Source organism: Peromyscus maniculatus, chromosome 1 (assembly GCF_049852395.1).
Source record: "Peromyscus maniculatus bairdii isolate BWxNUB_F1_BW_parent chromosome 1, HU_Pman_BW_mat_3.1, whole genome shotgun sequence".
In the NCBI taxonomy this organism is placed as follows: Eukaryota; Metazoa; Chordata; class Mammalia; order Rodentia; family Cricetidae; genus Peromyscus; species Peromyscus maniculatus.
In genome coordinates, this window is record NC_134852.1 from 24,035,433 (window position 1) to 24,060,699 (window position 25,267).

At 38.7% G+C, this 25,267-nt stretch overlaps 1 protein-coding gene across 2 annotated transcripts in view; it reads left to right on the forward strand.

The window, feature by feature from the left end:
• Positions 1–11,671: 11,671 nt before the first annotated feature.
• LOC102918058 (sulfotransferase 2A2-like) overlaps positions 11,672–25,267 on the forward strand; it is a 46,761-nt gene continuing 33,165 nt past the window's right edge. For both annotated transcript variants that reach the window (XR_013051214.1, XM_042265669.2), the window contains exons 1-3: positions 11,672–11,870; positions 12,935–13,143; positions 14,869–14,995. Coding sequence is in view for 1 of the 2 variants with exons in the window: in XM_042265669.2 (XP_042121603.1) it covers positions 11,738–11,870; positions 12,935–13,143; positions 14,869–14,995 (469 nt within the window). In the remaining variant the exon portion in view is untranslated. The remainder of the gene's footprint in view (positions 11,871–12,934; positions 13,144–14,868; positions 14,996–25,267) is intronic.

Consider the following 25,267-nt stretch of genomic DNA (forward strand, 5'->3'; position numbering starts at 1 on the left):
TATTTGTGGTTGTTTTTTTTTTTAGATATTAATTGATAGAATTATTAGTAGTGGTAATAGTAATGGAGGTAGTTGTAGTGTGTGTGTGTGTGTGTGTGTGTGTGTGTGTGTGTGTTACCATATTTCTGTGTACAGTTCCTTCAGAGGTCAGAAGAATGCTACATTGGTCCCCAGGGAGCTACAGTTAAATATTGCCATAAGTTGCCTACTTTGTGTCTTGGAACTGAACTCAGATCTTCTACAAGGGCAGTATAGTCCTCTTGATCTCAGAATCATCTTTCCAACTCTAAATCTTGGAGTCTTGAGTCATCAAATATTTGCTTCTTTTATTATAGTTTGTTATACATTACCAGCTAACTCCAATATGCTTCATGGAATCCCAGTTTAAAACAATCCTTGTAACATTTTAATCATAAAAAAAACTACAAGAAAATTTAAGTAGTTTTTACTCTATGACTTAGGTGCAAAAGAAATTTAAAAAAAATGTGTTTATAGAAACTTTGAGACTTCATTCAAACAGCCTAAGGTGTAGTAAGTCCTTTATAAACATATTTCTGCTCAGAATTTTATATCTCTATTTCACAATTTCTCTCTTTTGTAATTTTAGTGGGTGTTTAAAATGTTGTGTTACATTATGAAACTTTGATACAGACATGCCTATCATTGTAATTTATTCAGTATTTCTCCTCTATTGCCCAGTCCTGTCCTTATGCTCCTGTTAGTAGGTTCTGCTTCTACATTGCCCACTCTGCTTGTATGTCATAGAGACACACTTATATTTAAATCTTGATGTGCAGATGGGAAAAGAATGCATTATTTTCTCTCCTTTAATGGTTAAGGGGAAGGTTCTTCTGACAGACATGGTGGAGAATAAAGAGGGGGGCATCTGGAAGATTCCATAGCAGGGAGAGAAAGAGGTAGACTGTTCATGACCAGCAGAATAGGCCAGGCCATGAGGTAGTGAGCAAGAAAAGAAGACCAACATAGAGGAGTCAGGGGAGAGAGAGAGAGAGAGAGAGAGAGAGAGAGAGAGAGAGAGAGAGAGAGAGAGAGAGAGAGAGAGAGAGAGCCAAGAGGCACATAGTAAAAATGCAAAATGTCAGGGTTATGTAGGAATCAGAAGCTGGGAAAGGGAAGCCCATGATCTGGAGTTTATTGTAGAGCATGGAGTGAGAGGAGCTGAGAAGAGCCAAGATTCCAGATATCTGTGTGGACTCTGTAATAAATACTTGCCCAGACTAGTTTGAGGACAGTATGCACTTTATTATGCTAATAGGCAGCATAGTTAGCCATTTGTCCTGGGTTTCCTTTGGGACTGATATTCCAGCCTGTTTGTTGATGATGATGTAATCTATTTTGTAACTTCTTAGCTAAAGTTACGACATTGTCCAGACCTGTGCAGTTTGGAATGCTGATCAAAGGTTGGGAGGAAGGAGAGGATGTAGGCTTCCCAGGTTCTGTGTGACCATTTGGGGCTAGCAAATTACAGGAAGATTTGGAAAAGTCTGAAAATTCTGATTAAGCCAGAGGCTCATCCCAGTTGGAAATGCCATCAGAAGCATCTAGTTTACATTGGTTTTCAGTAAGTCTAGGACTAGCTGATTTTTATTTGTAGCACTTTGAAATCTTTAAGTGATTAGAAATCTGATTGGACAGGAATAGACTAGCAAAATAAGGTAAAGTTAAGGAGTTTAGTGGAAAAACTTTTTCTTTGGTGTACCATTGAATCTTCCATACCTGTGATCCTGGTATTGGGATGTGGAAATAGTCCAAAGACTAGGAGTAGGAGGCAGAGAGAGAGATACAGAGACAGACAGACACACACAGAGAGAGAGAGAGAGAGAGAGAGAGAGAGAGAGAGAGAGAGAGAGAGAGAGGAGAGACTACACTTAAGTATAGACAGTAGGTAAGTGGGGAAACTTAAGCTGTTGACTGAGAGGAGTCCATACCTGGAGTCTGTTTGACTTGTGACAGGGGATCCAGGTCATGACTCATTGAAGCTTGCATGAATTTTTTAAGTTTACACAAAAAGTTTTTTTTTTGATATATTATCATTGCCACTGTTTATAATCCGTACTGAAATTCTCACTGTAGAATAAGCAGTTAACAGGTGTCTGTAAAACAGCTAGAGTAAGGCCGGGCGGTGGTGGCGCACGCCTTTAATCCCAGCACTCGGGAGGCAGAGCCAGGTGGATCTCTGTGAATTCGAGGCCAGCCTGGACTACCAAGTGAGTTCCAGGAAAGGCGCAAAGCTACACAGAGAAACCCTGTCTCGAAAAACCAAAAAAAAAAAAAAAAAAAAAAAAAAACAACTAGAGTAGACTCATGCCTTAGAGTCATAGCAAGACTGGGGTTTGGGGTTAAAAGCATGAACACATTTTTCTTCTGTCCTGAGGGATGTATATATAAAGATTAGAATGAGATGTTTTCAGCACAATGAGAAGCACTTTCAAGACTATACCTAGAAAACAACCAAAGGAATTTTAAATTTTGAGCTTGTGACTATGATGATAGTAGTCAGTACTTTACCAGGGAGAGATTAACAGTTAATCCGAACCCCATTGATTTATGTTAAACATCTTAAAATTTAATATCTTAATAAAACAATAGAATACAAAGAAAGAAAAATATAAAATATTTCTCATTTTTCACTATCCTTCACATTCCTTAAATCACTTTTTTGGACTCTCACAACTTAAGCATTCTCATCCTCAGACCATTAAAACTTATATTTACACACTTAAAATTATTTCCTAACACCATCTGTCTTAGAGATGGTTTCTTTTGCTGTGAAGAGACACCATGGCCATATCAACTTTTATAGAGGAAAGCATTTACAGTTTCAGATGCTTAGTCCATTATCATCAGGGTGGGAAGCATGGAGGTGTGTAGGTAGACATGGTACTGGATAAAGAGCTGAGAATTCATCATCTTGATCTGCAAAGAACAGGAATTATACTATCTCCCATCGTGAGAATAGCTTGAGCATACACAATTAATATCTTTATACAGCTCCAAATCAGCCAACAGTGGAAGTCATAACATATTCCAAACACCTGTGTCCAAAATCCTTGAGGGAGAAATGTTATGGCAGAAAGAAATGTGCAAGTTTAATATTAAAATGTTAACCTTCATCCAACAAGGAAAAAAAAAATCAAAATATAAACAAAGATTGCATTTCAGTATAAAATAGCCATGTTAACCAAAAAAAAATGATAAGGCTCTAAAAAACAAGCCTTCATACTTAACTCATTCTTGATGTCATTTGGCACAAACTTGTTAAATAAATATACTTCAGATTTTGTACATTAATTTAAAAAAGATAAAAACCCTACATCAACACATGAACATCATTAGGGCCAAATATAATGTACACTTCATTGTTAAATTTTACGTTTTAAATTTTCATGTGAAAAACTAAACTCACACACACATTTATACATAAATAAAACTAAATTTTTTGTTTGGTTTTCAAAACAGGATTTCTCTGAGTAGCCCTGGCTGTTTTGGAACTTGTTCTGTAGACCAGGTTGTCTTCAATCTTATAGATCCACCTGCTTTTCCCTCTCAAGTTCTGTAATTAAAGGCGTATGCCTCCAGTACTCACATATAATAAATTATTTTAAGAAAAGATATGTTTTAAAGGGACACACTGAATGTCTTCCAGCCCAATCCTTGTGTTTTTCTTGTTTCATTTGAGGGCATATTTATGGAACTTACACTCCAATGTAACACCCTGAATCACTCAAGATTGAAGTCTAAAATCAAATACATTTTTTACAGGTTATGTTAACAAAATGTTAAGGGAACTGGAGAAATGGCTCATTGGTTAAAGAGGAGTCATGCATGAGTCCTCTTTAACCAATGAGCCATTTCTGAATACTGTACAATGGAAAGATTCTGTTCAAGTGCATGCTCATGGGCAATCTGTATTGAGAGACTACATAGGTTACATGTCCTGCCCACACAGATAAGATGGGTTTAATACTCTGTGCTGAGACATTCAAGAAGAGCACTGGCTGTCACCAGGGCTGGTGATGCCTGGGTGTGGGCTTGGAGATATGGGATGGGAAGGTCCTGAGCAGCTGCCTAGCAGTATCAATCAGAGACTTTCCCTGTACTAGGATCTTTCATTTGCCAAGTTGAATTGCTGCACTTTATTATTTTGCTTCAGTATTATTTTTGGCCTCTTATTTAACAATACTTGATTATTTATGTGAGAGTATGTGTTCATGCATATATGCATGAATGAGTGAATGTGCATGACAGCATATGTATGTGTGCATAAATGTATATGCATTCATACCTCATTTATCATGCTTGATTATACACATTCTCAAGGTTTTGACTAAAAGAAGACATAGAAATTGGATACGAGTAGGAAAATAGTCAGATGATACCCCCTCACAAATGATATTTCCCTACATGTCACAAATCCTAAAGACTCCTCCAAGAAAACACTTAGACCTCATAAGCACTTTCTCCAAAGCAGCACTTTCAAATAATAACAATGAACATGCTGAAAAAGAAATAAGAAAAAAAGTTGTTCACAATAGTTTAAAATATAATGGGACTAATATTTCAAACCAAGACAAACAAATTTATTTCTCAGCTGGCACTGACAAAGCTAACCCAGAAGAGTCCCTGGTTAAAGCCAAAACATAAAGAGTTTTGATGATATTGACTTTTGAATGTATCAGCTGTTTCCTGAAGTAAATGTCTTGTATGCTATTATAGCTTTCCCCTCTGATTCTTTCCCCAAGCATTTCTAACAGTGTGAATGATCATTTATTGGGCACAACTTCCCCTATACATTTGAGGTATTTGGATAACATCCCCAGCTGTGTATAGAAACAGTCATGTTCGTAAACTGCAAAAACTCTGGGTTTGGTGTCCCAGTTTTTGGCACCAAAATGTTAGTAAATTGATAGATGAAACTGCAAGGATACAGTTCAACCTTGTCTCCTTGATACCTGGAGGGCAAGGTATCCCAGAGACCTAATGTTACTCAGAACAAGAGCTCTGCCCTGAAAGTGTTCCAGACATCTGGAGCTGTGTAGCACAGCTGTGATGGCTGAAACTGCAAGGAGACAGTTCGGGCCTGGTGGGTGAGGCATCCCCGACACCTCGAGCTACTCAGAACAAGAGCTGTGCTCTGAAAGTGTCCCAGACACCTAGAGCTATTTGTCACAGCTCTGAGAGCTGGGACTGCAAAGAAACTGGCCAACACTGGAAAGGAAATTTTTCTGACTTCTCAGGTGAGTCAAGCTTGAAATTGTTTCAGCAGGAAAGGGTATTCTGACTGTTCCAGAAAGTCAAGTCTATACCTGGTGTGATGGGAGATAGTCTCCCCGCCCAATATATCAATCCTGCTACTCTCCTGGAGAGTGTCTACAGCTGAGCTTTGCTCAGCCCCCACTTAAGGGGGCTTGCTAGCAGAGCTCTGCTTCTCCCACCTAAGATGTTTCTTCTTTTGCTTCACTCTGCTAAAAGGGAAAAGCCCTGCAGAAATGTAGCAATCTCCTCCAGCTCCTAAGAAAAGTGTTACTTACAGTTCTCTCTGTGCACTGGGGGATGTCTTAGCAAAGATCTTCTATTCAGCTCCTCCTTGCCCTGTTCTTTCAGCTTTCTCTCTCTTGTTTTGTCCTCTGTGGGACATCTCACCAAAAATCTTCTCTATGCCAGTGAATGAAGATTTTCACACCCAAAAAACTCTTGAGGAAAAGGTTTATTAGGGAAGGAGGAGTCCAGGAGAGTAGCTGCCTCTACCAGGGTGGGAGAGAAGGGCCTTCCTTTTCTGACTGACTAGACAGGGAGGTTTTTTTTACAGAAATTTCAGGGGATGAAGTCAACCCCTAACCCAGGGTTCTACTATCCTGCTCTGTGATTGGTTGGTTTCACAAGTCAGTTGGACAGGGCAGAGATGGCTCTGAACTGAGCTAAACTGTGTTTCTCTCACTGGCCTTATCTGAGCCATCCTTCCCTAGTTCTGGGCTCCAGGGTCAGGGTGGGTTTCTTTAGCCAGCCCCTTTTCCCTACAAGTCACACAGTCAATATGTGTTTCCCACAACCAGGTCTTTGCTCCTTTCTCCAATATAAATTTAGACATCTGCCCTCTTGCAGTTATCTTCATTGGCAGACATTTGGTTAGTGTTAAGTGTCCAGGCAAAAGTATCTCATTTGAGACATTTGCAGAAACCCAAGAACAGAGCATTCCATCATGTCTGAATTTGTTGACTCACAGCCATTAGATAGATAGGGAGCAACTGTGCCCTGGGCTCACCCAATCTGCAGATAGGAAAGTACTGCCCCATGCTAACCTTGAACTAACAAATTCTTAACTCCTATTACTTTCAATTTGGTTTGCAAATCAGCTTGTTATTTAATCATACTTAGGAATAGAGTATTACACACGGATTCCCCTTTTTCCCTTCTTAGATTTCCCTAATTGATTTAAGATCACTCTCCCTCTCATTTGACCCCATTCCCTTTAAGAGTTCACTGAGTGTACAAGTCACCAATTCTTTGAGTCATAAAGAGATCCTGATTGCTGATTTGATGTGTATAAAACTGGAAACTTAAAGGAGAACTAAGGTAGAACAAAGAGAGAACTGCAGAAAAGGATACAGAGAATCAGGGAAGAGAGAAGTGAAGTATGAGTGCTGAAAAGGTAGAGCAAACTTAGGACAATGAAGAGAATGGACTGGAAGAGCTCAGTGTTCATAGATTGTTTTGTTTTCCCTCAGATTAGATTCTCAGCTGGTTGTTCGATTCTTTCACTTACCCTGGGAGAGAGTTATTTGGGTCTGGACCCCAATAGCTCTTGTTAGACTGATTATTAAAAATGAAGTGAAATTCAATTACAGCAAAGATTTAAGAAACCAAAGAAAGCACCTGAAAAGAACAACATAAGCTGGGATCAGCCCTCCTCCTCCCACCCCACAATGCTCTCTTCACAGATGGGCAAATTTAATGATATGAAAATGATTAAATTACCCCCGGAAATTTACAGTGCAATTGTGTCCAACTTTTATTGCATTCCCTTTTTGGATATGTTTTAAGTTTAATGTACTGTGATGTTTGAGTGTATTACTTCAATGAAGATCTGTGCACCACATGTATTGCTTGTGTCTGTTGAAGCCAGGAGAGATCACTGGATTCCTTGGAAGTGCACTTACAGATGGATGAAAGTAATATACGGGTGACAAGAAAAGGATCTGGGTCCACTGGAAGAGCAACAACAAGTGCTCCTAACCATTGAACCATATTGTGCCTCTCCCATTTTATGTTCTGATTATAAATAAGTAATATGATTTTCCACAAAATCCATGGAATCCTGACATCTCACTGATCTAATCTCTTATTTCCCATCATAAACATGACTTATATATTAGTTTTTCTATTCCTTTGAAGAGACACCATGACCATGGCAAATCTTAGAAAACATTTAATGGGGTAGTTCACTTACATTTCAGAGGTTGAGTAATTATTTTATGGTGGGAAACAAAGCAACATACAGGCAAATGTCGTGCTGAAGCTAAGAGTCCTTGTATTTGATTCAAAGGCAATAGGGAATGGACTGAGTCATTGGAAATGGCTTAAACATATATGGGACCTCAGAACCCACCCCACAGTGAAACACTTCCTCCAACAAGGTCACACATACTCAAACAAAGCCACATCTGCTAATATTGCCACTTCGTTTGGGGGGCCATTTTCATTCTAATGACCAAAATTTAGTATATCAGACGAATTCAAAATGTTTTGTGAAATATTACTTTAACTATGTGAAGATGTGTGACATTTGTTTATGTTGCAGAATATTACTTTATCTATGTAAATGTGTGTTACATTTGTTTATGCTGCATTTGTTTAAATATCTACAGATGTGTTTATTTGTTTTCCTTGCCTCCCTAAGGCACCTCATTGGTCTAACAAAAAGCCAAACAGCCAGTAGCTAGGCAGGAGAGGTATAGGTTGGGTGGTGGGAAGAGATAATAAACAGGAGGAGGAATCTGGAAGGAGATAATGCTCCAACTAGAAATTTTAAGTAAATTGGTTGCAACAACTCTGAGTTTTGTCCTTGGTTTCAGCACCAACAATGTAAGTAAATTTGTTGCAACTACACTGGGGAAAGGTGTCCTCACTACCTGGAGAGTCAGGCAACACTTTGAGCTGCTTAGGACAGCTCTGACAGCTGGAAATCCAAGGGGACAGTTCAGCCATGGAGGGCAAAGTATTCCAGACACCTCAAGCTGCTCAGAAAAACCGCTCTGCACTGAAGGTGTCCTGGACACCTGGAGATGTTTAGCGCAGCTCTGATGGCTGGAACTGCAAGGAAGAAGCCCAACCTTAGAAGGGATGTTTTTCTGACTTTTCTGGAAAGTCAGACGTAGAACTGCTTCACCAGGGAGGGGCATTGTGACTGTTCTGGAAATTCAAGGTATACTTACCTGGTGTGATGGGGGATGGTCTCCCCACAGGATATATCAATCTTGTTCCACTCCTGAAGAGCCACTATAGCTGAGCTTTGCTCAGCCCCCACCTAACAGGGCTTCCTATCAGAGATGTGCTTCTCCAGCCTAAGATGTTGCTTCTTTTTCTTCACTCTGCAAAAGGGGGAAACCCCTGCAGAAATGTAGCAATCTTTTCCAGCTCTGGGGAATAGTGCAACCTTTTCAGCTCCCTCTTGCTCGGTCCATTGAGGGACCTCTCAGGAAGGATCTTCAATTAAGCTCCACCTTGCTCTGTTCTTTCAACTCTCCCTTGTTTCTCCACTAAGGGATTTCTCAGCAAGGATCTTCTCTATGCCTGTGAATGAATATATTTACACCCAAAAAACTTTTAAGAAAGAAATTTATTTGGGAAGGAGGTGTCAAGGAGTGTAGCTACCTCTAACAGAGTGAAGAGACCAGCATTTTTTAATGGACTAGACAGGGTGGTTTACACAGGATATCTTGGGGGAGTAGTCAACTAGTGGTTGAGTTGGGGCCCAAGGTTCTACTGTCCTGTTCTGTGATAGGTTGGTTTCACAAGTCAGTTGGCCAGGGGCAGAGATGGCTCTGTTCAGATTAAGCCAAACTGTGTTGCTTTTTGCCCTGATCTGAGACATCTTTCCCTATTTCTGGGCTCCATGTTCAGGGTGCTTTTCTTTAGCCAGCACTTTTCCCTACAGAAATCATATGCTACAAAGTAATTATGTCAAGTAAAAGGGATTAGTTACATCTTTTCAGTAGTTGGTCAAAGGGTTCCCACAGTCCACGCGCCCCAACAGCGTAGGCTATTGTCAGTGTTAATGATTACCTTCCACAACTTGATAGTGAGGACTTATTCTGGAAGACAGAACTTAACTTATATCATTGAATATGGAGAAAAGGATCTGTTATACAACAGGAAGCATCATCTAGAATGATTATGATTAATAGTCCTGGAAGGTACTGTGCACACTGCAAGAGAAGAAAACCAATCATCAGTATGACACATCTACAAAAGTGAGCTATCTTCAAGATATACTGGTGCAATAATGGCACAAACTTAGTGGGAGAAGTCAACAACTTTTAATTAAATTTAAATTCAACTCCATCAGATCAAACCCATAACTAACACTGATAATGAGGCCAATCCTTCAACAAAAGAATGACAGATGAAAATGTGGTACATACATACAACTCTACTCAGCTGCAGAGAAAAATGTAGTCATGAAAATTTTCAGATAACTTGGTGAAACTAAAAAGTATTATAATGAGAGACATAACCCATACATGAAAAACAAATGCTAAATGTTCCTCCTTCTTTGTGCTTCCTGTCTACGCATTTGTGGATATGCATTCATAACCTGGAATAACTACAGAACTAAGAAAGAAAAACTGGATCAATTAATGAAAAAGCTCAAAATACTGGAATAGCATGCAGGTGCTACAAAGGGAGAAATAGAAGAAATTCAGGGACTTGAACTGATATGGGTACAGAGAAAATACATAGTGACAGAAAGGAAGGAGAGATAAATACTACCAAGGATGTTTGGAGAGACACAGGGAAGTTTATTATCTCAAATTTATCTAAAGTCATAAACAATATGCATGTATTAACATGTATTTTAAAGATATTTTGAAATTTAAAATAATAATACTCCCTCCAAGTGCCATGGATTGTAAGGGAAAACTCCAGCACCATGCATGAGAAACTCCCTCTCTAGTTGTTCAGGGTACTCCAAGTGACCTTCAAAACAATACAAAGTCTTATTGCCCTTGATTGATTGGCACACAGAACTTGGATTACAACTCTGTTGCCAAAGTCACAATATACTTTAGACACAGAATTCAGAGGAATTGAACTGAAATTGACCAGGAACCTCTTATATGACAAGTGGCTTTCATAAACTGAAAAGCTGCAGAGGGAGAAGAGCAATCACTCGGCTTCTCCAGGTGTGATATCTGTGAACCACAACAATAACTTGACTGGTAAGATATCCATGAAGATGCAATAGTGGAACTTTCATCTTTGGGGTTTCAAGGCTTGTCTAATGGAACTTGAGGCACACTCACCAAGTGGGAAGCCATGTCTGGCACTGTACACATAGACAACCACTTTTACCTGGAACACATACATCTAAGAGGTGAACCTGCTACTGCAAGTATCAGGATCCAGTATAGTTTCTATCTGTTTTCTTAATACCTATCTCTTACACACAGATAAATATAATTCCCACCCTCATCAAAGAAGCCTCTTTTTTCAACATATGGAGACTATTACAAAGTCCCACACCTGATCAAAATACAAAGAATAATTGACTGCAAGGTGCCCAACCACAACTGATGAATCTGCAATGAGTTCATTTAACTGAAAGGTTGGAAAAAACACAGAAGAGGGGACAGAAATCCCCCAGCAGCTAAGGATCCTAATTGATGGTACATATATCCTAGACATGACAAGAAAATAGACCTATGAACTCTCAATAGTATATGTAGTCAAATATGCTATCATAATAACAACAATTGGTATAGAAGTAAGGGCAGGAAAAATTCTACATGGTCTTACCTCTAGGTGAGGTCAAAGGCTGCTGAAAGAGCATCATCTGCCTCAGTAGGGAAATCACATATTGGTTTTCCAATCTCAAGTGCTCCACTCAGAGTACATTCACATACAAACAGAACTAACTGGACTCAGTAGGTTATATGTACATGTAATCACATACATATAAACAATATAAATATATATATATATATACATAAACTGAAAAGTAAAGAAGAAATCATAAATACAGGAAGGGAATGAGGCACTGGAGGGGGAGAGTAAAGGTGGGAGCCATATAGCACAACTAAGGGCTTGAGTTTCTCAAAAATAACCACTACGTTTAAAATAAGACTTTCATGTGGTTACATTTTGTATGACGTCTGTAACTTTTATGCACATTTGAAACCATTCAGAAAGCTGAATTGTATTTGAAAACATTTTAAATTAAACCTCATTTTTATGTCCTAGTACTTGTTATAAAGTTTCTGGTTTGGGATCATGAATATTGCAGAATCATCTCTGAATGTGTTTACAATTGCTTAACACAACAACCTTTGACTGGTTACTACATCATTTCTTCCTGTAAGTAGCTGGATTTACAAGGAACTGTGGAGTGTTAATAATTTCTTTGCCTACACTATAAAGATTACCTCTCAACATTTGCCAGAAGCTGAAAAGGTGGATAAAGCTGTATCCTAATAGCACCCATAAAGAGCTCTTTGCCATGTCAGACTACCTTTGGTTTGAAGGGATACCATTCCCTATTATAGAGTATGAAAAAGAAATAATTGAAAAATCTTGTGATAAGTTTGTGTTCAGAGATGAAGACACAGTCATACTGACTTACCCTAAATCAGGTAAGAACTGTTAGTGAGAATGATCCTGAAGTGTATGAGGAAGGATAAGGCTTTGATCCTCATTCATTTGGGTGATGAGTGACGTGCTCTCTATATCTGATGTTTAAAATGTTTTGTGGGCATGGATTGCTGTTTGTGAGTGCATTTCACTCAGAGAAAGAACACCAGCCTGGTCTGTGTGGGGAGAGGCTCATCTAGGCCATGCAAGCAATGTCAGTTGATCCTAAGGGAGACTCTGCATTGTTCTGTCTCTGTGTGGAGGAGAGTGGAAGGGAGAAATGAGGGAAATAAACAGAAGAAATAGCACTAAGGTATAAAGGCATGGATGTAAGAATATGAGGAGGAGAGGATAATGTCAGGTAGAAGAATTACCATGGACCTTGTCCAAGGAGTGAAAACAGTCTCAAAACTCAAGGAACCAAAAAGAAACAGTGTGGGCTTTGGGGAGGGTTGTTTGTTGGGTGGCAGAAGCACTGAACATAGGTAAGTTTTTGGTTTCTGACATTGACAGTGAAAGAACATGGAAAAGCCAAGGGTAATGGACTCCATGAAGAAGATTCATACAATGACCCAGAGAAGAAAGCTAGAGAAATACCCAAGGACAAGCAAACTTAAATACAAGTGTGTGTGGAAAATTGACAGAAAAGGATTTATTCACCTAATGAGAAGCAGTAATCATAGACATACTGCAGCATGGAAGCATATCAATTGCTTTGCAATAAAAGAAAGGAGCTAGTCTCAAGGACAGAGTCCACAATTACATCCCTGTGAAGTATCAGGAAAAGTCAAACTCACAGCACCAGAATGTAGAATAATGATGGCCCAGGACTTGAGGGGACTTTCAGGTGGAGTTAATTGAGTAGAGTCTTAGTTTCTCCATGTGAAGCACTGGCAATGTGCTAGATGAATATAATTTGTACTTAGAGCATGTGGACATTGTGAACACCACAGGTCTGTGTGCTTGGAAACAGATACACTGTAAATTTTACAGGTGTACAATTTTCTACTTGAGGCTTTTTAACAAGTTCTGTTGAAATGAGTCACCATTACTTTTCCTTCTTCAGGAACTAACTGGATGAAGGATATTGTCTGCTTGATTCAGACCAAGGGGGATCCCACTTGGATCCAATCTGTGCCTATCTGGGACCGCTCACTCTGGCTGGAGAGTCAAAGAGGATATCAAAAATTAATCAATAAGGAAGGACCACGCCTCATCACCTGCCACCTTCCCTTCCATCTTTTCCCCAAGTCTTTCTTCAGTTCCAAGGCCAAGGTCAGTATCCAGTGGTTGAGAAATCTTTGACCAAATGTTGGAACTTCATCAACCTTGGTGGGCCCTGGAGCTCTTGATGAAATGCACTCAGATTGTGTAGGCTGTGGGTGAGAACATGAGATTCACATGCACTAAGTGATGCAGATGTGTTTCCTCCTCAGACTACATCAGAGTACCAGAATGTCAAGTACCACACAGTGATCCTTGGCAGATATATGAAAGAATGTGAAATATCAACTAGAGCATTCAGGAACTACACATACAGGTCAAGCAGTGGGCAAACTCTAGTGTACAGTGGACATTACTGTTTTGCTATCATCAAAGTAAATTAGCTAATTGTGATTCTACATACATATATGGATATATATGGATATATGCATTCCATGAGCAGTGTGTGAATCACCTCAGGCAGGGTTGCTCATAGAAGAAGCAGCCTGACCAGGCATCAGTACTCTAATCATGGAGATGGTTCAACAGTCATGGCCCAGTTGTACCCACTGTGTGTTGTTATATCTAGCTGTCCATTGAGATCAGTAGCCACAGGAATCCTTCACACCACTGATAGTGGATTTTCAGAGGGGAACAGAGATATGCAGGTTCTGAACTATCATAGTTTCTAGTTTGGAAGAAAGCTTTATGGAAGTTTCTGCACCATGGAACTTAAAAATATTTTATACTTAAAATGCAAAGACAAATGTAAACTATTATCTCTCTTGATAATATCACAATGAAGTTGTGACATTATATATATATATATATATATATATATATATATATGTGTGTGTGTGTGTGTGTGTGTGTGTGTGTGTGTGTTATGTGGATTTGGCAAACTCTTGGCTGGAGAAATTGAATTCTAACAAGTTGAATTCTAGAATAATGTTACACAGATCATTGGTACAAAATATTAATTTCCTTTTACTAAAATTATTGTTTATTTTTAATTAGTTTCTTTTATTGTTTGTGATTATAACATAAATACATACATCATCACCCTTCTTCCTCTCTCCAAGGTTTACTCCATTCTCTTTCAAATTTGCAGTCTTTTTTCATTAATTGTTGTTATATCTGTATATGTATCTACTTATTTCTCAATATTTAAATGCAACATGCTCAGTATATAAAATGTTACTTCTTTGTATGTTTTCAGGGCTGAGCATTTGGAATTGCATAACCAACTGTTATGCTTTTCCCAGGTAAAGTCTATTTCTCCGACTCTCTGCATTTCTGAATTGCCTGTAAGTCTTTGTGTTCACTATTGTGCAATGACACACTGGCCTTGTGATTTGCACCATGGTTCTTTGGAAAGTTATATTTGGTAGTTATGGTTGTGGACAACAATTAGATTTTCATATTGCAGATGTATTTAGCACAGTACTCATCTCTGTGTATATTAGATGTTCTTTCACAATGGATGTTTGGTTTTTCACACTGTAAGACATAGAGCTTTACAAATATAGGATCAGCCTTGGATGTTTGTTATAGTTGTTTTGTTTATTAATGTCTTAGTGACATGAGTAATTGTGCAGTTACATGTTTGTAAATGAAATAAATTTATAAAAGGAAATTCTCACTATAGATATTTGCACTTATGTAAAGTTTTGTCCAAATAAAAATAAAGTTTTTAGAAAACTCATGGACATTTGACTGACATTTCATATAAATTGTGCAAGTTCAAAGGTTTGGAATGGCTATGTTGACCGTCATGTACATGTTTTTCTATTTAAGATAATCTATGTCATCAGAAATCCCAGAGATGTTCTTGTGTCTGGTTATTTTTTCTGGAGTAAGACAAAACTGGTTAAGATTCCAGAGTCACTGACAACTTATTTTGAATGGTTCATCAAAGGAAATGGTGAGTGTCCTGTTAAATATAGGACTTGGGGAGGCTCAGAGACATTTTAATGACAAGGTGAGATATAGCTCAGGTTGGTCTTGAATTCTATATAGCCAGGGACAGTATTGAAGCTCTGTTCCTCAGCCATCCACTTCATGAATTCTAAGACTAAAGCACCTACTACCATGTTCCATGAATATAAAGCTGGAACTCACTCTCATGGTCATGTATTTTATTTAACTTGGTTATATCCCTAGACTTAATATATTCTATAGTCTTCACTTGGCTACATCTTATCTGTCTGTATTCAACCAATATGTGGTTCCAAGTCTCATCACCATTTTGAACCTAATTGTGAAGTCTTTCTGTTTTCACATGCCACTACACAACAGACACAGCCACAGCTTGCCCATAACACATCATCCCAACAACGTTTGCAGTATCTGGTCTCTTCAGTATTAAGGTAGGTGTTATACTTTGTGGTATTGAATGAGAAATGCCTCAAAAAGACCTTGACATTTAAACACCTGTTTCCCACTTGATGGCACTGTTTCAGAAGATTCATGAGGTACAACCTTGCAGGAGGTACATCACTGAGTGTGGGCTTTGAGAGGTTCTAAATTCTTTATTAATTAAATTAATTCATGTATTCTGTATCCTGACCAGTTTCCCTTCCCTCCTTTCCTCCATTCCCCTCCATGCACCACTTTCCCCACCCCACACCCCAATCCACTCCTCCTCTGTTTCTGTTTAGAAAGGGGCAGGCCTCAGCATGGGTGTTAACAAAGCATGGCATATCAAGTTCAGGTAGAGCTAAACTCCTTGAATTTAGGCTGGAAAGGTAAACCACTATGAGGCATAGTTTCCTAAAAGTCAGCCAAAAAAAAAAACAGGGATGGGCCCTGCTTTCGTAACTAGGAGTTCTACAAGCAGATCAAGCTAAACAAATGTCACACATGTGTAGAGGCCCTAGGTTGGTTCCATTGAGGCTTCCTGGCTGTGAGTCCAGAGACTGTGAGCTCCTATGAGCCCATGTCATTTGTTTCTGTGGGTACCCTTGTGATGACCATTAGCCACCTGGCTCATCCAATCTTTCCTCTGTCTCTTCAACAGGATTTCCTGAGCTAGGCCCAGTGGGTCTCTCTATCTGGTTCCCTCAGTCACTGGAGGAAGGTTCTCTGATGACAATGTGGGTAGTTACCATCCTGATTACAGGAGATGGCCAGTTCAGACTACCTATCGACTATTGCTAATAGTCTTAGCTTGAGTCATCCTTGTAGATTCATGAGAGTTTCTCTTATCAGGTTTCTACCTGACCCCAAACGCCCAACATCAAGATGTTTCTTTCATTACTCTGCCACTCCAACCATGCCCCCAACCCAATCTATCATGTTCCCATCCCAGTCAACCCAGGAGATGTCTTCTATTTTACCTTCCCAGGGACATCAGTACATCACCATACACTTTGGGCTCTCCTTGTTACCTATTCTTTATGGAGCTGTGGATTGTAGCATGGTTATCATTTACTTTACAGCTAATATCCACTCTTTAGTGAGTACATACCATGTCTGTTTTTCTGTGTCTGGGATACCTTACTCAGGATGATTTTTTATTCTGATTCCTCCAGTCGCCTTCAAAATTCCTGATGTAATTGATTTTAACAGCTGAGTAATGCTCCATTGTGGAAATGTACCACATTTTCTTTGTCCATTGTGTGGCTGAGGAGCCCCTAGGTTGTTTCCATGTTCTGGCTAGTGTGAAAAACCCTGTCATGAACATAGTTGAACAACTGTTCTCATGGAAAGATTGAGCATCCTTTGGGTACATGCCCAAGAATGGTGTAGCTGGGTCTTGAGGTAGATTGATTCTCAGTTTTCTGAGAAACCTCCATATTGATTTCCAAAGTGGCTTGTACAAACTTGTACTACCACTAGCAGTAGAGGAGTGCTCCCTTAGATCCACATCAAAAGGTTAAGTTCTTAAGTCACTTCCAGTTGGTTGCTTCTGCTTCCTGGATGTTGTTGAGGAGATTACATCACAGCTTACTGCTGCTATAGCCCTGCCTGCCACTTTTTACCATTTCCTCTTTTCTCCCATCATTTATTCTTAGCGCTCTAGAATAATAAGCCAAAATTAAGCTCTCTCTGCTTACTTAAGTTGCCTTTGTTCATGATGTTTTAACACAGTAGCAGAAAAATAACAAATGTGCATGTTCCTACCACAAAACTCAGTGGTGGTTTCTCTTTGTCGTTTTTTTACTGGCTTCCCCTACATTATCCAGACTGTTCACTGTTTTGTTAAGACACATCTTAACAAATATTGCAAATCCGATTTTCTTTATTGTCACAAAAGTATTTTCATAGGCATGGATTCTTAGCACTTTGCATATAGTTTAACTTTTATTGAATTATAATAATTATATATAATAACAAGTTTCATTATGACATTTCATACATGTATACAGGTAATTTTGATCACATTAATGGCCCACTATTCTCTTCTGTTGTTTCCAATTTTGTTGTTCTTTTTCCTCTTCCCAATTAACTCTGCTTTCTACTTCCATGTCCCTTTTCTGCATGATTCTGTTTGTGACCCAGTGAAGTCCACTGGGGTTCCTTAATGGAGCACAGGGAATGAGTCATTTATAGGAACATGGGTATCTCACTAGTAGCTCCTATACTGAAAAAAAATACCTCTCCCTCCACCAGCTACCACTAACTGTCTATAGACTGTGGGAGGAAAGGGATGTCATGAGCCCTGTCCACTAATTACACTTGACTGCTCATAAAGACACAGGAAAGTGGTGGATACTTGGGAGTACTTTCCCTTCCCTTGATAGAATATTTTAGGGCCCAGTCTTATGCAGGTCTTGTGCAGTAATCCAAGATACTAAGAGTTAAAATGTCCTATGGCCATATCATGTCTACAAGACAATATTCCACAGCATTCTACTACATATATAAGCTTTTGCATCATTTCCATACCTTCTTCCTCTGTGTTTCTAAAGGCTACATGGGAGAGCATCTAGATCATTTCATTTGGTGAGCACTGAAAAGGACACTTATTCTCAGCATTTTGGCCAACTTTGAGTCTCCAAAACTACCACTGCACTACGAGAAGAATCTTTTTTTTTAACCCAGCTAACAGTAGTGATATATAAGGAGAAACATAGCTATTTAGAAGAGAATTTGATGTGCATATCAAGTACATTTAGCAGAACAAAAGTGATAGCTTCAACACTATTACTGGAGCACAGGGAAGGAGTAATTTATAGGAACATGGGTTTCTCACCAGTAGCTCCTATACTGAAAAAATACCTCTCCCTCCACCAGCAACCACTAACTGCCTATACACCATAAAAGGATGGGGACCTATGCCCACCCCAGCATAGATATTCAACCACATTGACTATACCACATTTGAACTCTTCTCAATCAGAAAATGATTGGTTACCCTGATACCACAATTCCCATTATTATACTAGTGGACATATCTTGTAAGGCTGTTTGACGTATAGAGCACAGTGTACACAGCTGAATATGACTGTTGACAAGAGTCTCCTACTATCAGACTGCACAACAATTTCTGGCACTATGGGAGTTATTACACAGGAAGGCATATTTCAACCCATTCCCAGCTTGCTTTCTTTATATACTGTGATAAGATTATGAGGATGTATTTAGAAATAGGGTCTTATTAGCTAGTTTTAGGGAGCACTGACAACAGTGACAATTTCCTATTTTATTTGATTCCTCAGTCCTTACTATGCAACAAATCCTAGGGAGGTATACCAACACTAGCAATGGAGTTTTCACTTAATAACCTATGACTCCTGGAAGTGGTATTGTACCTTCACTTATATGTTTTAATGAGCTTAAAACTAATGAATATCCATAATGCATTGTCATATATCCTTGGTTTTGGTTTTGGTTTTGGTTTTGGGGGGTTTCGTTGGTTGGTTGGTTGGTTGGTTGGTTGGTTGGTTGGTTTTAGTTTTTTGAGGCGGGGTTTCTCTGTGTAGATGTGCACCATTCTTGGAACTCACTTTGTATCCCAGACTGGCCTTGAACTCACAGAGATCTACCTGCCTCTGCCTCCCAAGTGCTGGGATAAAATGAGTGTACCACCACTGCCCAGTGGTTTTGGTTAATTTTACCCCTCATCCTCTCATGCCATCTTCACATTAACCTACTCAGTCTCATGTTCCCTCCATTCACATTCATACCAGAGGTATTCTGGAATTTCTCTCTCTTTAAGGTCTCTTTTTTTCATGTTCCTCTCCTAATGCCCCATTTCCAGTTTCTTGTACTTAATATACACTTCAAGTTAAACACACTAAGAATTTGTCTAGGGTCTTTATATGAGACAGCACATGCAATGGTTGTCTATCTGTGCTGGAGTTACCTCATTAGGTATATTTTCCAGTTCCATGTATTTTACTGAAAAATTACATAATTTCATATGTAGAGCTGAGTGAAATTTAATTGTGTATACACATTACAATTTCATTATCTACTTTTCAGTTGATGGCATGTAGGGTGAACCTGTTTCCTAGATATTGTGAGAGGAGTTGCAATGAACACAGATGTTTAAATACCTGTATAGTTGTACCTAAGTTTTATATAGTATATTTATTTATAGTATATAATAGATTATACCTAAATAGTTTGAGTATATCCCTAAGAATTGATAGCTGGGTCATATGGATGTTCTCTTTTCAACTTTATAGTAAACTGAAAACAGTGTTTTCAGTAAGGGTTGGGTTAGTTTGTACTCCCAGTATTTCTCTTTCCCCACATTTTCTTCTTTAAATTTAAAAAAAACTACATTTTATTATAAAGAAACTTGTAAATAAGTAAAAACAAGATAAATCCAAATTAATGAGACTCTAAGCCTATAAACTTAATGAATATAAATTGTATATAAAATACAGTTAGATTTGATACTCAAAAGAGAAGCTACTAAGAGTCAGATTAAATGTTTCACTTTCAATATCACTTATATTGCATTCAATTTTCCATCATCAAAACCAAAAATCCATGACAAATTTATAACTAGAACACAGTAGCCTTGTATTCTCTTTCAACACCCTCATCCATTATCTGCATTTACTCATTTCTCACCCCCTTATATTTGGATTTTCTTCTCTTTGCCACACTTCAAACATTTGTTGTCATCTGACGTCTTTCTCTACATTCTTTTCTTTTCTTTCTTTTCTTAAAATAGAGTTTCTCTGTGTAACTTTGTAGCATCATTTCTTTTCTTCACAATAGCCATTCTGACTGGGGTAAGATAAACTCTCTAATTAGTTTTATTTGCATATTCCTGACAGCTAATGATGTTGAATATTTAAAATGTTAAAAATGCACAAAAGGCATGGTTTTTCTCTTTTGGTAATGCTGTTGAGTTCCAGGGCCCAAGTTTTGCTCCAGGAATATTTCCATAATGTTGAGGGTTTGTTTTTGTTTAGTTTTGATTTCTTCATAGATACTATATATACATTGTCTGAGAGCAAGTAGCTGACAAATATTTTCTTCAATTTTGTAGGTTGTATATTCACATGATTAATGATTTCCTTTGGTTGATAGAAGCCTTTTAATTTCATGAGGTCCCATTTGTTTATCTGCCATATTTTCTGAGTGAGATGAGTATTATTTAGAAAGTACTTAGCTGTGGTTCAATTTCAAAGTGTACTTCCAATCTTTTTCTCTACCAGCTTCAGAGTTAAGAATCTGCTGTTGAGGTTCTTGATCCATTTGAAATTGTGGTGAATGCACGTGTGTGTGTGTGTGTGTGTGTGTGTGTGTGTGTGTGTGTGTGTGTGTGTGTTAGGAAAGATTAAGATATAAATAAACTCTTCTACACATAGTATTCCTGTAAGCAAATTGGTTGCAAATCTGTGCATTTGGGCATTGGTTTCAGCTCCAAGGTTGTGAGTAAATTTGTTGCAACAACTCTGGAGAAACGTGTCCTGACTACCTTGGGGTCAGGCAACACCTTGAGCTGCTTAGGACAGCTCTGATGGCTGAGGCTGCAAAGAGAGTTCAGCACTGGAGGGCAAAGTATCTGGATACATCAAGGTACTCAGAGAAACAGCTCTGTCCTAAAGGTAACCCAGATACCTGGCCTGTTTAGCATAGCTCTGATAGCTGAAACTGCAAGGAGACAGTTTAGCCCTGGAGGAAAAGTTATCCCAGACACCTCAAAGCTGCTCAGAAAAACAGCTCTGTCCTGTGCTGTCTAGCACAGCTCTGACAGCAGGAACTGCAAAGAAGCAGCCAAACCCTGCAATGAAAATTTTTCTGACTTCTTGGGAAAGCCAAACCTGGAACCAATTCAGCAGAGATACATACTCTGACTGTTTGGGAAAGTCAAGGTATACGTGGTGTGATGTGAGATGGACTCCCCGCAGGATATATCCATCCTTCTCCTCTCCTGAAGAGCCAATACAGCTGAGCTTTGCTCAGCCCCCACTTAAGGGAGCTTCCTAGCAGAGCCCTGCATTTCCAGCCTAAGATGTTGCTTCTTTTGTTTCACTCTGCAAAAAGGAAACCCCTGCAGAAATGTAGCAATCTTCTCCAGCTCTGGAGAAAACTGTTACTTTTCAGCTCTCTCTCTTGCTCTGTCCATTGAGAGACTTCTCAGCAAAGATCTTTGGTTCAGCTCCTCCTTTCTCTACTCTTTCAGCTCTCCCTTGTTGTGTCCAGGATGTCTCAGCAAGGATCTTCTCTGTGCCAGTGAATGAAGATCTTTACTCCCAAAACTCTTTTGAGAAAGAGATTTATTTTGGAAGGAGGAGTCCAGGAGAAAAGCTATTTCTTCCAGGGTTGAGAGAAAAGTCTTTTTCCTAAATGACTAGAAATGGTTGTTTACACAGAATATCTTGGGGGTAGAATCAATCAGGGTTAGGTTTGGGTTTCTTTAGCCAGCTTCTTTTCCCAACAAATCCAGTCTTCAAAGCACTGTTTACTAAAGATCTTGTCTTTATTCCAATGAATATTTTTGATATTTTGTCAAAAATCAGTTGCCTGGTCATTCCATTACCAGAGTAGGTCAGTCCCTGCTGTCTCTCGACCATTGACAGCAGTCTTTTGTGGGAGGATCTTTGTGGATTTCTGTGGGCCTCTTTAGCTCTTTGTTTCTTCCTTTTCTCATGTGGTCTTCATTTACCATGGTCTCCTAAACACCCTACTAGATGGGCCAGAAACCCCATCCCAGGACTGAGGAATCTGGATGCAGACATCCATGGCTAGGCCCCGGGTGGAGCACTGGGAGTCTAATTATTGAAAAAGAGGAGGGTTTATATGAGCAAGAATTGTTGAAACCAAGGTTGGATAAAAGCACAGAGACAAATAACCAAATGAATGGAAACACATGAACTATGAAACAAAGGCTGAGGGCCCTCCAACTGGATCAGGCCTTCTGAATAGGTGAGACATTTGATTGGCTTGATCTGTTTGGGAGTCATCTAGGCAGTGGTACCAGGTCCTGGGCTCATTGCATGAGTTAGCTGTTTTAAACCTGGGACTTATGCAGGGACGCTTGGCTCAATCTGGGAGGAGGGGACTGGACCTGCCTGGACTGAGTCTATCAGGTCGATCCCAGTCCTCGGCGGAGACCTTGATCTAGAGGAGGTGGGAATGGGGGGTGGGCTGGGGGGAAGGAAAGGGGGCAGGAAGGGAGAGAACAAGGGAATCTGTGGCTATTATGTAGAACTGAATAGTATTGTAAAATGAAATTTAAAAAAATCAGTTGCCTGTAGTTATGTGAACTTATGTCTTGGTTTTGTATTCCATTAATCTACGTGTCTGTTTTATATCAGCACAGTGTTCTTTTTAATACTGTATCGCTATAGTATAACTTGAAACAGGGTACTGTTTTTTTCAAAGATTGGTTTGATTATCTGGGGGAGGTTGTGTTTCATATGAATTTGTAATTGAATTTGTTCTTTGAAAATTTCATACCTTGTATAAAATATTTCCTGATTATTGATACACTTCACCCTTTCTTATCACCCTCTGATCTGTACTAATCCCCATTCCTTACAGTTCTCTTTGAAAAGTTTATGTCTTTTTATTTGTGACTCAATTAGTTTGGTCATGATGAGGATCATCTGTGGGACTACCATTTGAAACCTAGTTGGTACAGCACTGAGACACAACTGAAGACACTGACTTCCCATCATCCACAATCCTTCAGTATCCAGGACTTCAGCAGAGAGAAGTAGTGTCCCATGAGTGTCCTCCCCACTCATCATGCATCTTCGATAGGCCAGTCTTGTGCAGGCCCATTGCAAGCAGCCTCAGTACCATGGAGATCATGCTATACTTGCTCTGTCATGCCCACAAGTCAGCATTTTACAGCTCTTCTGTTTCTCTTTCCACCTTCTATGTTTTTTCCACTCCCTCTTCTGCAGAGGTCCCTAAGCCTTAGAGGTAATTGCATAATGTTCCATTTAGGAGTGAGCATCCAAACATTCTATATGAATTTTGAATTTTTTCTTATTTTTGTGTATATTGACTCTAAATTCATGATTGAGATTGTGTCGAATCTGGACATTGCAATTGGTAGGTTGATCATTTAGATACCATTAATACTTCTAGGTATATTTTCCATATCCTAAAATCTACATCAGTTTCTGTCTTGAGTGTGATGAGGTTTCCCTTAAAGAGAACTATAAATACTTGGTGCATTCATTACTTTTCTATTGCTGTGATAAAATATCATTAACTAGGAAACTTATTGAAGGAATGGCTTCTTTGGAACTTAATGTTCTAGAGAGGTAAGAGTCCATCATCACTATGACAGGAAGCATGACACCAGAAGGAAAGGCATGGCAGTGTAGTAGCACCTGAGATCCCACACCTCAATCCACAAAAAGGAAGCATAGAAAAGTTGAAATGGTGCCACTCTTTTGAAAACTTAAATCCTACCCAGTGACATATTTCCTCCAGCAAGTTCACACCTCCTAGTCCTCCCAAAACATCAAGCAAAGGGAAGTAAGTATTCAAATGCCTAAAATTTAGAGGGGACATACTTTTCAAGCCAGCAATCTTGATTAGATTTATTCTGATGTATTTTCTTGAGGCAATAGTGAACAGACTTATTCTTATGATTTAGTTCTCAGATTATTTGTCATTGGTATATAGGAAAAGTTTTGATGTTTGTATGACAATTTTGTACCCAGTCACTTTTATAAAAGCCTTTATGATATCTAAATGTTTCATGGTAAACACTTTCTGCTCTCTTATTGATAGAACTGGATCATCTGAAAATATAGGTACTTTGATTTCTTCTTTTCTTATTTTTATCCCTTTTGTTTGTGACTTTTGTCTTTTTCTTCTAACATAGGCTTTAGTGTTACATTGAAAAAGAATGGAGGAAGTATATATGCTTGTATTCTTTCAGGTTTTATATGAAATGCATTGAATTTCACCCTTCTTAGTGGAACATTAGCTATATTTTCTAACATAAGGTAAATATTATTTTGAAATATATTTCTTCATTCCAAATTTTTCAGGACTTTAGTCCTGAAGCTTATGAAATTTATAAAAAAAATCTGTGTCTACACAGATTCCAGTGTGTTTCCTGTTCTTGTGTCCATTTATGCTATTTAATTTACATTTATTGATATCTGTATATTTAACCAGACCTGAACTGCCTCTCTGGAATAAATTCAACTTGATTATGGTAAATGATTGTTTAAACACACACACACACACACACACACACACACACACACATATATATATATATATATATATATATATATATATATATATATATATTGTGTGGGTACATGTAAAACCAAGTGTGCAATTGGAGAGTAAAGAACAACTTACAGGAATGTGTTCTTTCTTTTCATCATGTGGATTTAGGTCATGAGGTTTGGAGGAAAATGACCTTACCTGTTAAGCCAGTTAACTACTCTTTGATATATTCCTGATATTAGTTAGAAAATATCTTTCCCGGGGAGTGGTGGCACGCGCCTTTAACCCCAGCACTTGGAAGGCAGAGCCAGGTGGATCTCTGTGAGTTTGAGGCCAGCTGGTGTAGAGTGAGTTCCAGGAATCGCACAAAGCTACACAGAAAAAATTTGTCTCGAAAAAAACAAAAAAGAAAAAGAAAATATCTTGTTGAGAAGTTTTGCATCAATGTTCACCATGGATCTTGGTCTGTACCTTTCTTTTTGTTGAATATTTGTCTGCTTTCAGTATCAAGATGATACTTTATAAAAGTACTTTCGGTAGTGTGCCCTCTTTTCCTTCATTTATGGAACAGTTCAACAAA